This window comes from Dromiciops gliroides, chromosome X (assembly GCF_019393635.1).
Source record: "Dromiciops gliroides isolate mDroGli1 chromosome X, mDroGli1.pri, whole genome shotgun sequence".
NCBI lineage: Eukaryota > Metazoa > Chordata > Mammalia > Microbiotheria > Microbiotheriidae > Dromiciops > Dromiciops gliroides.
The window spans coordinates 3,250,772-3,264,461 of record NC_057867.1 but is presented as its reverse complement, the minus strand read 5'-3'; the positions used below and the strand labels follow the sequence as shown (position 1 = coordinate 3,264,461).

At 50.4% G+C, this 13,690-nt stretch overlaps 1 protein-coding gene across 1 annotated transcript; it reads right to left on the bottom strand.

Moving 5' to 3' along the window:
• Positions 1 to 41: 41 nt before the first annotated feature.
• On the bottom strand, positions 42 to 12,736 carry NONO (non-POU domain containing octamer binding). The gene is made up of 11 exons (XM_043974436.1): positions 12,608 to 12,736; positions 8,141 to 8,294; positions 6,268 to 6,461; positions 5,766 to 6,067; positions 4,722 to 4,817; positions 4,258 to 4,454; positions 3,725 to 3,809; positions 3,264 to 3,366; positions 2,491 to 2,530; positions 1,883 to 1,992; positions 42 to 965 (listed from the first exon to the last, which is right to left on the bottom strand). The coding sequence occupies exons 2-11, from the start codon at positions 8,283 to 8,285 to the stop codon at positions 831 to 833; spliced, it is 1,407 nt and encodes a 468-aa protein (XP_043830371.1). The 5' UTR covers positions 8,286 to 8,294; positions 12,608 to 12,736; the 3' UTR covers positions 42 to 830.
• Between the last annotated feature and the right edge of the window lie 954 nt (positions 12,737 to 13,690).

Below are 13,690 nucleotides of genomic sequence, written 5' to 3'. Positions count from 1 at the left end.
ATATTCCCCTACCCCCAACAAAAGAGACAACACAGAAGGTGGCAAAAGGCTTAAAATCTGTTTTTAATAATAATGTTGCTGCTGCATTCCTGTCATTTCTCAAACTCCAGCTACACCAGTGAAACTTGTGCAGCACAGATCCAGGAAGACAGGCAAGCCCCAGCACCCAGCAGCCCCTGCCCCTGCCTCCAAGCTCGCACTTGGACCAACAAGAAAGGGTGTTCACGACACACCAGCACCTCCCAGAGGGAGGCAGCAAAGCTCCTCTACTCTGGGCTGCCCCCCCACCCCCCATCTAAGATACAGAGAAGTTGGAAAAACAAAACAAAACAGATAATGAATGGAAACCTAAAAGCAGATAACAAAACCTTCTTCTCAGGACATAAAAGGAACACTGGGTTGGGAAGAGGGAAGAGGTCTTCTATTGGTATTGTTGCCTGAACTTCATGGACACACCTGAGGTCCTAACCAGAGAGGAAATGGGGGTAAGGATTGTGTCTAAGTGACTGAGGGAGCAGTGAGGGGAGAAAGGTGGAATGGTCAAGGGAAACAGGGATATAGCCGGGTCTGCTTGTGCCATGGCCTCCCCCTAGCCCCAATGTAGCCTTCACATTGAAGTTTTAGGAATGCGCCACATAGAACTGCTTCACTAAATGCCCCTCCCTAACCCCTCTCTGCCCTCAGCAAATTTCCTACCTAGAGTAGTTCAAGTGGGGAGGCCTAACTAGTAGGAGGAGCGGAGCCCCAACACCCCTCTAAGGTAGAATCCTGGCTAGTCCAAAAAGGGTCCTTGTCTGCAGGGTCAGGGGAAACTCGACACTGTGACTCTATTAGTATCTGCGACGTTTGTTTGGGCCAAAGTCCCCTCCAGGAGTTCCTCGGTTGAATGCGGGAGGGTTTCCACCCATTGCCCCAAGTCCTTCCATTGTACCACCCTGGCCAAAGCGGTCACTGGGTGGTGGGGTCTTCAGTGCCAAAGGAGAAAGGGAAAGAGGTGTTAAAGCACATCCCCTAACCCCGAGCTCCCCACTACCCAAAGTCCCTCTTCCCCTAAAAAGGATGGTATGGGCCAGCTGCACGATGGGTCTCCACCAAAAACAGAGCCAAAGCTATCAGGGCCTCTCCACTTCAGTGTGACCAAGGCTGACAACACCAGCAAGAAAAGTTGTGGTAATCACCTCCCTGATAGCTCACCCCAATTTCTCACTGCTGACAAGAATCCAGACATTGTTCAATTCACTAAACTCCTAAATTGATCTTGTTTTGACCAAGCCCCTCAATTTGTGGATACTGGCCTAACTTGACATCCTCCTGGGCCTAGACAAATGAACTGGACCAGCCCAGGCCACAGCAGCTACAGACTTGAGCCTACCCAGTACTGACCCAAGTGGCCCACAAGTAAAACACATTTCTGGCTCATACAGAGCAAAAGTTTTCAGGCTCCTTACATCCACCTCTGTGTACATCCACCCCTTTTCCTTGTCTTCCTCAAAGAACAATAATCTGACCTTCCCCCTCCCCCACAGGAAACAGCTGAACAATCAGCTCCTAGAGTAATGTATCCACTAAACCCAAAGCCTGTCTCCTGAAGCGCCAACTCGTGGAGCCTATCTGCAGTTTGAAACATTGTCTCATAGGGAATGAAGCCAGAGTGGAGTTCAAATGCCGACTCTGGCGCTTACCGCCCTATGAACTCTGGGGCGAGTCATTCCTTTAACCTCCTGGGCTCTGTTTCCTCATTTTGACAATGAGGAAGTTGGACTAGATGGCCTGGGAGGTCACTTCCAGTTCTTGAATGAAGGAGTAGGGGGTCACAGAAAACAAGCGTTGCCTCCCCCACTGGTCCAAGGTACCCCTAAGGCCAGTCCTGCAAATATATTACCATTCCCATGGTTCCATCGGGCATCATTGGACCAGGCCCTGGAGCACTTGGGGCACCAGCTGGCACATTAGCACCTCCCAAGGATCCTCTGTTGTTTATGCCCATAGCACCTAAAAACAGCAATGTAAGGAGCTGGGGGGGACTGGGGACAAGGACACCACCACAATTGATAAACACACTCCCCAAGCTAGACGGGAACCAAAAGTAAGCTGGTACCAAGCCTCGAAGGCTAGACTAAGGATCAATGCTGTGGCCTCACACCCTCCTCTGATTACCTGAGCCAAATCAAGCATGGGGAGGGCAGGGGATAAGGAAGGACAGCAGAAGCTACCTTCACTGCCCACAGCCAACTCTCAAGCCAGATGACCGGCACCACAGGATGTCACACAGGGAGTGATCGCCTCGGCCCATATCTGATCACAGCCACCAACTGCTTCTGTATCATGCCAGTTGTTTTGTGAAGTTGTCTTTTTGTAGTCCTAGGCCCAGGGGAGTCTTGAGCCCAACACTAAACCCCATCAATAATGCTACCTGAACATAGCCATTGGAATCTGGGAGAGGTGAGGGGGAGGGGAACAACTGCTGGAGCTGCAGCCTCAAGTCCTTACCTCCTATACCCATCTGGCCCATCCGCATCTCCTGCTCTCTCTAAAATAAACAAAATGGCACAAAAGTTCACCACAGCCTGTTCACCAAAACTTCATCAGACCCACCTCTGGTTTTGTCCTAAGGAGCATCCACTCAGAGCTGTCCTCACCTCCCCCCCCATCCCTGGGAAACAGTGCTAAGGGAAAAGCCAAATGAAGAGGCCTGCCAGAAAAGCCCCACCCCCCAGCACACTGCTGAGGCCAAGCAGAAGGAGAGTCAAGATCATCCCAGAGCTGCTGAGACATGAGCTACAGGCTCTCCTGTTAGAAAGGGATGCAGGGTATGTGTATCACTATCACCCAGGATCCCAGACCAACAATCTGCCAGAAATACTTCAAGGGCATGAACTGAAGGGCATTGGTGTCACCACAAAACTTAGATCCTAACCTAGAACCACAGGGGAGGACAGTGGCCCTAATTTTTTACACTGAGCTTGAGAGTAGGCCTGATCTAAAAAACGGTTTCTCCCTGCTTGGGGAGGGCCCCAGGTCTAACATTAACATGATTCTACAGCAGGCCATGGTCTGAAATTAACATGACTGCAGCAGACCATACATATCTCCTCTCTGCTGGAGTAAGCTCTCTTAATTCCAAGCCTGGCTTCTAGTGCTACTTTTCTTCCAAGGGACTGGCTCTAGTGTCCTTCAGTGTCCCAGGCACCAGTTTCTAGTTGGTTTGTTATGCCATGAATGAGTAGCCCGTCAGGGGTGCCCGGGACTAAGGCACTCCGTACCGCATCAGGGAAGTTTCCTTTGAAGCCCTCCTGCTGCCGTCGCATCATTTCTTCCTGCTGCCGCCTCATCTCCTCCTCACGCCTCCTGCGTTCCTCCTCCTGCCTAATAAGGGGAGTATAGGGAGTTAGCCAGCAAGATGCTTAGGACACACCAGAACAAGGCAAGCTATCCCACATGGGCTCCTACCAAGCACACCAGGCCTTCTCTTCTGCCCTACTTCTTCATGGGAAAGCCCCTCTCCTGTCCGTCAGGTGCCCCTGGGGGCTAGCACTTTAGCAGCTTCCCTTTAATGTAGTGCCAGTAAACTGCCCCAAACTATGTATGGCCAGCTTCCAGGCTCACCTAACCAGAGAGAGGGCCTAGGAACAGCACTGTCTCAATCAACCTTGTAGGAAGTAGTCAATTAGGAGGCTTTACCTGAAAGGATTTCAGAGTAAAAGGAGAGGGGATCGAAAAGTACCTGAGCTCCATTTGCTTGCGTTTCTGCACCTCCTGGTTATGTAGCTCCTCCATTCTCCGCAGCTCTTCCTGGCGTCTCATCAAATCTAAAAGAGGAGACATCAGGCAAGTGGCACCCAGAGAATTTTTCCCAACCAATATTCCCTTTTACACAGCCAAGTGCATGTCATGAGGCTCACAGATCTAAGGCTGGTAGATACAGCCTCAGAAACCATCTGGGTTCAAACTGAAGCCCAGTGAGGGTACTCCATAGAAGGGTCACTCAGCTAGGCCACATCAGAAGTCGGGTCTTCCTGACTCCAAGTTGAGGGTCCTGTGTACTACGCTATACTGTCTCCCATGGCTGAGTATGTACACCCTCCAATGTTATTCCATGGGTCAGAAAAGAGAAAAGAAGTCTTTGGTCTGCAGAGGCTACCAGTACCCACAATGAGGGAGAAACTGCAGCAAGGCATTGACCCCCATAGTCCCCAGGACCCTTCCAAAACCCCCTTCTGTCCTCTCCAGGCCCTCCACTTGCAGGCCTCAACTCACCCTGCCTCATCAACATGACCTGGTGTTCATGGCGAGCAGCTTCCATCTCCATCTCCAGTTTCTCTCTGGCTTCCTTGATGTTTCGGTCTACTTGATCCTGTTGCTGCTTCTCCATCTCAATCAGTGCCTTCCAGCGCATAGCGTACTCGTACTCAAAAGAGCCAGGCTGGGCAAATCGAGGCGGCTGCTCTCGTTCCCTGGTAACACAAAGAAAGGCCGAGCTAAGTTTCTACCCTAGGATCGATCCATCCCCAACAATGACAATCTCTCAAAGGAAAAAGGCCACAACACAACAGAGAGAAAACCCCTGACCTATCTCTTCTAGTCCAAATTACACAAAATCACAAGTTTGGACTGCCTGCCCCCCCCCCCCACCCATGCACACACAGACCTAAGGCATTTCCCCTTCTTTCTTAGGAATGAAGTGCAACCACATAATAGGCTCGCCCCCCAGGGTCACATACTTGTGAAATTGTTGGTTCTTGATGACCAACTTCTCTGGGAGCCCTTCTTCATCATCCAGCTGGTCCATCGGCTCCACAGTCACTGGCCTAGGAAATCTGGGAGACAGGAAAATGTCTTTAGAGTTAGTCAAGAAGGAACCACTCCGCATTAACAAAGCGAGCTAGAGCTAGGGCTCAGGCCCGGGACTGACTGAAGGAAAGCAATCCTCCAAGAAAGGTCTTAAAAGGCTTTCACACCTAGTCCCAGGGAGCCAAGCCCCTCGTGAGAGCACCCCAGAGGATTTAGGGCCGACATCCACCAAAGATCAGGCTGCAGTTACCTGAGTGCAGCTACAAAGGAGTCATTCACAACAGGCAGAGATACACCACCTAGATTCCAGAACAATATTCCAAGAACTCTATAAAGCACCTTGGGATAACACCCACAGGCACAGGAAGTACTACCATTGGCAACCCAAAAGAGAAGCCCATACTTCAAAGCAGGTAGAGGTTTAAATGTTCAGATGGACTGACAATCCACTAGCACCCTGTGAGCACATGCCAAGCCAAGGGACCAACAATACCCCATCTTCACCAATGTTAAGCTGGCACTGCAGCACCATCAGCTGTACTTGGAGAAAATGGCAACAGACAAGGCTTGGGTGCTTAATATTCTATGATTGCTTATCTGTTATTTTTTTGCTTTCACATGCATATAGAGAGATGACCCTTCATTCTACGCAGTCCTAAAAAAGACTAAGAATGAGGGAGAGACCAAGTTCTCCGGCTTCCAACGAGAATACCACGTCAGTAAAGCTTCTTGGGCAGCTCACCCTAGCTGCTCCAGGTCGAATCGGCCTCATCGGCTTATTCTCTGCAGGCCTAGGGGAAGAAGTCTTAGGAAAAAAAAAAAAGAACCTGGCTCTTACAGGCTCATCCTCCAGACCCACACCAAGGAAGGAAAGTGAACTTTTAAGAGACAAAACAAGAGCACACAAAGTCCCATGAAGTGAAAGCAAAGAGGCAGCTCTCCGTAAGCCCACCCACCCTTTTCCCTCCACTTACGTAGTCAGAAGGAAGGATCCTTCACTGCATCTGTCCAAAGCTTTCCGGGCAGCTGGCTTCCCTGAGAATTCCACAATGCCTTTCCCTGAAGGCCTTCCTCGATCATCCACAATCACTACAGCTCTCTCCACCTGGCCAAAGACAGAGAAAGCCTCCTCCAACAGTTCATTGGACACGAACTGAGGCAGGTTCCTAACTGTCAGGGATGCGCTATGGCAGGCAAAGCGCACTCGCAATTGCTTTCCACGTAAGGGCATGTTGTCCAGCTCCACTTTAGCGATCTCGGCTAGGGTGCGAGTTTCCTAGAGGGCAGAAGAGAGGACATCACAGTCTGACACACAGCCCAAGAACACAAATTCCTCATAGCCAGGAAACGGGCAACAAGAGGCAAGGAGAGGGCTGGGACGCAGGGACGCCAGGGTTTTCTCAGGCCTGTTTCAGACAAGCCAGCGGCTTCTGCAGTGTTATTCCCCCCCCCCCCAGCTCCTCCAGAGTAGCTCACCAGGCGGATGAAGCCAAAGCCTTTGTCCTTGTGAATGAACACCTCGCCTGCCTTTCCATATTTCTCAAACAGTTTCCTCATCTCCTCTTCAGTGATGTCAGGAGGGAGATTGCCCACAAAGAGGCGGCTCCGCTGGGTGAAAGTCTTCTCCCCTGGCTTCCGAAAATTCTTCAGATCAATAGTCAGGCCTTCATCTGTGGAGAAACAAGGTGCACAGATGCTTTCTAGATTAGCAAACCCCAAAGAGAACTGTCTCCTTTCCTAAGCAAATTTCCAACTGCCTCATGCACTCTGTACATATAGAAAACACTGGGAGGTCACTTTTCCTCAGACTCTCCCTGAGGACAAGGAAAAAAGGTTTCCTGGAGAGATTCCATCCAAGTCTTCATCTGCATCAAACTCAACCCAACCCAACCCAGGCTTACAAGGAATTTTAGGTGGAGATAGAGCCTTTTGTCTAGATTGCAGGCCTGAAGAGATTAAACCACACCCAGTTGGAAACTAGTTTGAGGGGGGAATCTTACATTCTTTCAGTCCCATAACCCACCTCCAAGCTTGTCAACCAATTCCATTTGAATGATATTAACCAATTGGATTTGTTAGCTGTGTGATAGGCCTCCTACAGTTAGAAGGGTATATGAATTGAGACCCCATTGCCATTAGGTCTTTGGTCTGAGAGATCCCATAGACCTTTCGTTAATATCCTGCCAGCTATATTCATGAAATGATTAAATTACCCAGAAACTACATCTCTCCAATTTTTCATCGTCACAGGAGTTTCTCATTTGTTATGTTGAAGGCATGAGTCCTCAGCAGTTACCCTCCCTTTAGCAGCAGACAGCATCTTGGAAGCTAAGGTCTCCTATTATCCTGTGGGCTCAATGATGAGGCCAATTCAAGGTAGGCCAAAATGTAAGCACATCTTCTGTCGGAGCCCAGGGCTAATCTTGCAGCTTAGAAGCTTTGATTTGTGCATTAAATTGTTTTTGTAAACAGATAGTAATTAAAACACACCACAAAAAGACATTCCCCTCATTGAAGAGGTCTCAGAAGCAGAAGTCCAAAGGAAGAAATGTCCGCTCTACATCTCTTCCTGACACCAGTTGGGGTGCCAGTCAAGATGGATTCTCCCTCTCCCCACGGGGCTTCAAGCAGAGGCCAAATGACCATTTGTCAGGGACCTAGTGGAGATTTCTCATCCAAATGTGACTTAGACTCAGTAGCTTTTCTCCTAGAGACTCTGAATTTGCCCCAATTCTCTGGAACTGCAGATCCACATGGAGAGTCCTGCTTCTCCAGGGCTTGCAGAGAGGTGGCACTGATAGGAGCCTAGCATATATGTGACAACTTTTAGAGTAGAGCTCCACCTTTTCTGGATCAAGGACTCCCCCTTTTGGCAGAATGGTGAAGCCTATGAACTTCTCCAAATAATATTTGTCAATACAGAAAATACCTCAGATTACAAAGGAAATCAATAATACTGAAATAGTTGTCAAAATATTTCAAAAACAAGCTCATGGGTCCCAGGTTAAGAACCTCTATAAAATCCAAGAAGGAAAACAACACACAGGAACTATGCTCACGCTGTGCACAGGCCAGTCAAGGACCAGTGAAGGACTAGCACAGCAAGATGATTCCAGCTTGCAGGATTTGTGTTCTATCTAAGGCACTTCTAGAAGTGTGTGATACATTCACAGCACAGTAGGCCAATCTGTGCAATCGGTGTTATCCAGAATAAGTTCATGTCTATAGCTAAGGAGGTGGTCCACCATCCCAAGGAGAAGCTACTTGGGAAGAGGTGAGCAAAGAACAGGGAATCCCCGACGAGGAGGAAGAAAGGCCCCGTTCTCCACCCAAGTGCAGGAATACTCACTCTGGCTGTTAGCCTGCTGCCCATTTGCAGGGATCGGTGGCGGCTGTGGCTGCGGCTGCTGCTGGTGGTGCTGGTGCTGGTGCTGGTGCTGCTTCCTTGGAGTATGGTTCTGTTTGTCCGAGCTAAAGCCTTTATTGCTCTGCATTTTTGCACCCTACAAAATAAAAGAGAACAGAACAGTGTACCCTTAGACACATTCATTAGGGCAGCCAGTCACCAGCTAGAGATCTTTTATCACCTTTGGAAAATGGAAGCCTCCACCATAACAGGCATGAGATGGAAGGCATGAAGGAAACAAGGATTTATTGAGCACCGACTATGCGCAGGGTCTGTTACAAATATCGTGATCCTCCCAACAACCATAGGAGATAGGTAGCATTATTGTCCCCAGTTTTACAGTTGAAGAAACAGGATCACACAGCTAGTATATGAGGCTGGATTTGAACTCTGGTCTTCAAGGTTGGAAAGCTCCAAGCACTGGACTACCTGGCTGTTTCTTAGTACAATCCAAGACCCAAAACTTCTACATGACATAAAAAAAGAAACTATACACAAACCACAGCAATAGACGAGCAGAACATGTAACAAAGGAAGGTGACAACAGGGACTCTACTTCTGAGCCAGTCTAGATACATTTCAAGTTCAAATCTCCTCCAATTAGGGACTAAAAAAACTATTTTGCCTGCCTCTATCAAGAGCAGGCCCAGGATTATTCTGATGACCTGGCTCATCCACTGATCCCAAATTTCAATTTTCAGTCTTCAGGAATGAGACCATTAGCTCTTTCAAGCAAAATAACCATTTCTAACCAGCAACTATGCAGCTGAGCTCCTTTCTTTCAGCATTAGTTCTGTATAAAACAAGACAGAGGCAAAGTCAACCCCATACAAAGGCCCCAAAAGTCACGATTCAGCTGAAGGAGTCACAAAATGTGACTTCTGTCATGCTGAAAGTTTTTCTTTATAATTTCAGAGACCACTGCCCTCCCTAGGCCAACCTTAGACTTAACAGTATTGGTAGAGTCCAAGCCAACTCTGCCAAAAAGTTACTTTAGGAGTGATGAGGTGCCATTTAAAAAAACAAACAAACAAAACCACCAACTTTTGACTCGAATACTAGTTGAGTTATAGAGGGCTTTGAGGTTTGCAAAGCACTCTGCATTCTCTTACCTGATCTTCAGAGTAGAAGTTGAGGTCAAAAACACACAATGAATCCTAGGACCATCTCCTCATTCAAGAGCAGTTAAATGGACTGACTGTCCACGAGATGCCAGTCAGCTCACATTTGGTAAGCAAGCCAACAGATCCTGCTATCCAGGAGCTTCCAGTCAAATGGGGAAGACAAGGCAATGACTATACAAACAAGCCACAGACAAGATAACTTGGGGGCAGTCTCAGAGGGAAAGCACTAAGATTAAGGAGGCTGGGAAAGGCTTCTTGCAGACAGCGGGACTCTGAAGGAAGCCCAAGAGGCCAGGAAGTAGATGAGGAGGGAAAGAACTCCAGGCATGGGGGACAACCAGTTAAGACACCTGGAGTCGGAAGATGGAGCGAGTTTCCCGTGTGTGAATGGCCACCTAAAACCCTAATACCTCCAAAGAACAGGGTCTAATTCGAATTTCCATTTCTTTGCTGAAGTACTAGCTGTCCTAGGCATTACAAAAACTGTACTGGAAATCCTTAAACACCAAACCAGGAACTTTGAGCTCGCTGACTTTCATTCTACAGCAAGTCCAGCACCAGCTCAGTTCCGATTTTGCAGAACATTCCCTCAAATTAAGATATACAAGATTCAGACTAGCCAGGCTACCGCCTTCTTACACACTCTAGTAATAATACACAAGGCAGAGGAAGCTTTACCTGTGGCTGGTATATCTGGAGTTAACCGATGCCACCACTTAGGGAAAAGGGAACATTTTCCAGAGGTCCTATCTCTAGGCCCCAACCTCTTCCCTTAATGCCCCTTTGTGATACCACCTCCCCCCACCCTCCCACACACAGCTCAAGGGCAAAGACCCATAATACAGGAGATACAACAGCAGCAGACTTGGCCATAACTCAAGTGTTGTTCTTGGCACAGGCTTAAACACCGATTGGGTCCAGGTGGTCTCTGTCACACTTAAAGCCACAGGCCCCGCTTTTGAGCCCTGACCCTTAGGACTAGACTTTTTGGGCCAGCCTACTAAATTTCTACTGAAAGGATCAGATCCTTCTATTTAGACCACGAGCATATACTGGTGCATAATTTAAATCGCTTGCTTGGTTATCTCCCTCAGCAACTCAGCTGGCACCATCCCCCAGGACCCTGGTTTTTTCCTTACCTCTCTGGTCTAGGACACAAGCCCTTCCAAGAGGCCTGTGTCACTAGTCCGAGTATAACATCCCAGATCCTCCTGGACAATATCCCCATTCAGAAATCCACAATACACATTTGCATGTTAAAGGCAACCCCATTGACTTCCATTCAAGATTTAAGGCTCAAGGCCTTCACACAGCAATTGTACTCAACATTCAATTTAAAGGAAGCCATTTCAAGACAACCATCACAAGCAAATGCCTTTGAGTGTTTCATATACCAATGAGGAATAAGACTGGCTAAGAAAGAGCCAGAATTTCAAAAGTCTTCCTCCAAGGGTAGGATATAGGTATCATTAGATGGATGGAGCCTGGCCAAACTGAACCTGATGATCATGTATTTATTTCTCGGGTTGACCCCTCCCCACCGTTTCACCAAAGGTACACAACCCTTAGATGATGTGTGTGTGTGTGTGTGTGTGTAGTGACTATCTAGAATCCCTCTCCAGTGGGGGATGGGGTGGGTGGAGAACTATAGGTTTAAGGGGTCTGTGGGCTTAAGGAAAGGAAACAAGGAAGTAGAAATAACCTTGCTTCCTGCCTGCCTCCCACCTTTACTCCCAGATTCCTGCGATGGAACAATCTGCACTGAAACAAGCAGCTATTTTAGAGAACAACAAAATCCCAAGAGTATAAACGATTCTTCAAACAGGTGACTATTATGGCACCAGGACACCAATGAATCCCAGACAATCTAATTTACATTCTCTGGGCTTCCGTTTTGGGATCTGTAAAATAAAGGTACTGTCCACCTCCCCATCTAGAATCCTACCAGCTGCATACTAAATTCTGGCCACTATGGGATGCCAACTTCTTCTGCCAGGAAAACTTCAAACCATTCCCCTCCTTCTGAGAGTCTGCATTTTCATACAAATTAAATAGCCATTCCCCCCCCTTTCCCCACTTCCAGAACTACATCCCTCGAAGCCTTTAAAATACAGTGCAAGGTATTTTGAGGTTCTCAATCCCTCAGCCAGCAATAAGAGCTATGTAAGTAGCGCTTTTAGGAAAGTGCTTTATAGATTGCAAATGTGACTAACATTCTATAAATTTGATCCTATGCCCCCCCCCCAACCTTGAAAAATACCTAAGGTATTATTGTCCCCGTTTTCCAGACATGGAAAGTAAGGCTAAGTGAGAGGTGACATCTGAACCCAGGTCTTTCAATCTTTTCAGAGTACTCAAGTGTCAATGGCCACAAAGCACCCCAAAATGTAAGCCTGGAGACTTACAGCCAAAGGCTCACCTAGTGATCAATCCCAAAAAACAATTTCACATTGGAGAGAACTTTTCCAGCACCGTGGCAAGACTTTTCTGGAGAAAACTGTTGAAAATGTTAGTGATGAAGGAGGCAGCTGGCAGTGATTTAAACAGTTAAGATCCGTTTGTGAAATGCGTTCAGTAAGCCCAGGGGATGGGGGTGGGGGGGGCCCATTGAGTCACTTGGGGCGCAGAAAGGGCCGAATGGATTGGTGTAAACATCCCGGAAGGGTCCGGGCCCGGTCCTGCCCAGCCACGAAGAAGAAACGCGGGATCCGCTGGACAAAACGTGGCAGGGCCCCCAGCGCCTCCCTACGGTGCCCCGGGTGGGCTCCCGCGCGGGCCTCGGCCTCTCCCAACCCCCACAGCGCCCCCGCTCCCGCGGAGCACAAAGGAGAAAGGCCGAGGGGCGCAGGAGGCGCCGCCCCGAGCAGCCCTGGCCTGGCTGGGCTCGTCCAGCTCCGAGCGGGTACCCTCCGCGCGGGCCCCGGCTGCCCACGAGCGCGAGCGCGCCGCACACTCGGTACGAGGGCGGCCGCGGGTCAGGGGAGGGAGAAGAGGAGCACGGGGGTGGGGGAGGGGGAGGAGCGCACCGAGGCCAGACCGAGGCTCGGGCAGGCGGGCAGGCGGGTGGTGGTGGCCGCCGCCGCCGCCGCCGCCGCGCCCGCCCCTCTCCTGCCCCCCGCTGCTCCTCTCCCGCCCGCCCGCCCCAGCCTCACCACCGAGCCGCCTCACCGTCTCGTGCCGCGCCGCCGCCCAACCTAACTCCGCCCCGCCCCAGCTCACGCCTCACTCTGCCCCACCAGGGGCTCCGCGTTCCACCTCACCGGGGCCCGCTCCAACCACGACTCACCTGAGGCAAAGCCGTGTCTCCCCCGAGTAGCGGCACCGCTCCGCCGCCTCTAGCGCCTCCAGAAAAGAGCGCGCGGCCGCCGGAAACCACTCAACCTAGTTCGGCACCGCCCTGGGCTTTGAGAGCCGGGACTTTTACTGGCTGGCCTCTCTGCCAATCCGGTATCGTGCTAGGGGAGGAGCCGCGCTTCGGCCAGAGCCTCCCTGCAATTGGCTTTTCGGGGCCTGGGCACCGCCCACAGACCTCGCCGCTCAGCAAGTTCGCCTGAGCAGCGCACGGGGGACAAAGAGCAGGCCTGCGGGGCTCATTGCGCCTGCGCACAGCGAGGCGCGTGAGGGCTCGGACCTTCCCGCCACTGGCGCACTGCGCCTGCGCCCCGGCTCCCGTAACGGTTGGCGCTCTGGGGGTGGACATTGCGCTCTCTGGAGGTCGCTTTCACTTGGGCCTCGAGCTGCGGCGCAGCATTTTCACACCTCCTTCTAGAGCCCCCAAGTGCACCTAAGGCTTCTCACTCCCCAACGAAGACAAAGCGGGCTTCAAATGTGGCGGTGGAAGCTAGAAAAGGGTAGTGTAGCCCAGTCCGGGAGCTCGAGGCCCAGCTGCTGGCCTCGGGACTGGGCCGGGTTGGCTTGGCCCGATGGGGGCTCACGGCCATCAGGGCACTCGTGAGCTGGGCTGGGAAGGAGCCCCATCCCTGGCAGTGAGGAGCTGCTGGCCTCCCGTCCCTATCAGTGTCTGGTGGGCCTCCCTCCATGCCCTTCTGCAGAAGGAGGCCTCAGCCCTGCTGATCACCCCTGGGCGTCCTGAGCTTAGCCTCAGACTGATGATGATCCCAGATGGGTCCCTTGGAGCTCAGGGAATCTAATGTTGAGCTTAGTTTCAGGCTATACCATTTCAGCCTAGCCACGGAGCCTTAGTCAAGTTCTCGTTTGTGTCATTCACATGGGAACCCAGAAGGTACCATAGGGACGTGCTGACGTGACTTCAGGCTCTCCATCAGCTCCCAGTAATGTGTTTGCAGAGGCCTGATCAGGATCATTATTTCAGAGGCAGCTTGGGATAGAAGCCAGCCTGAGCTCAGAA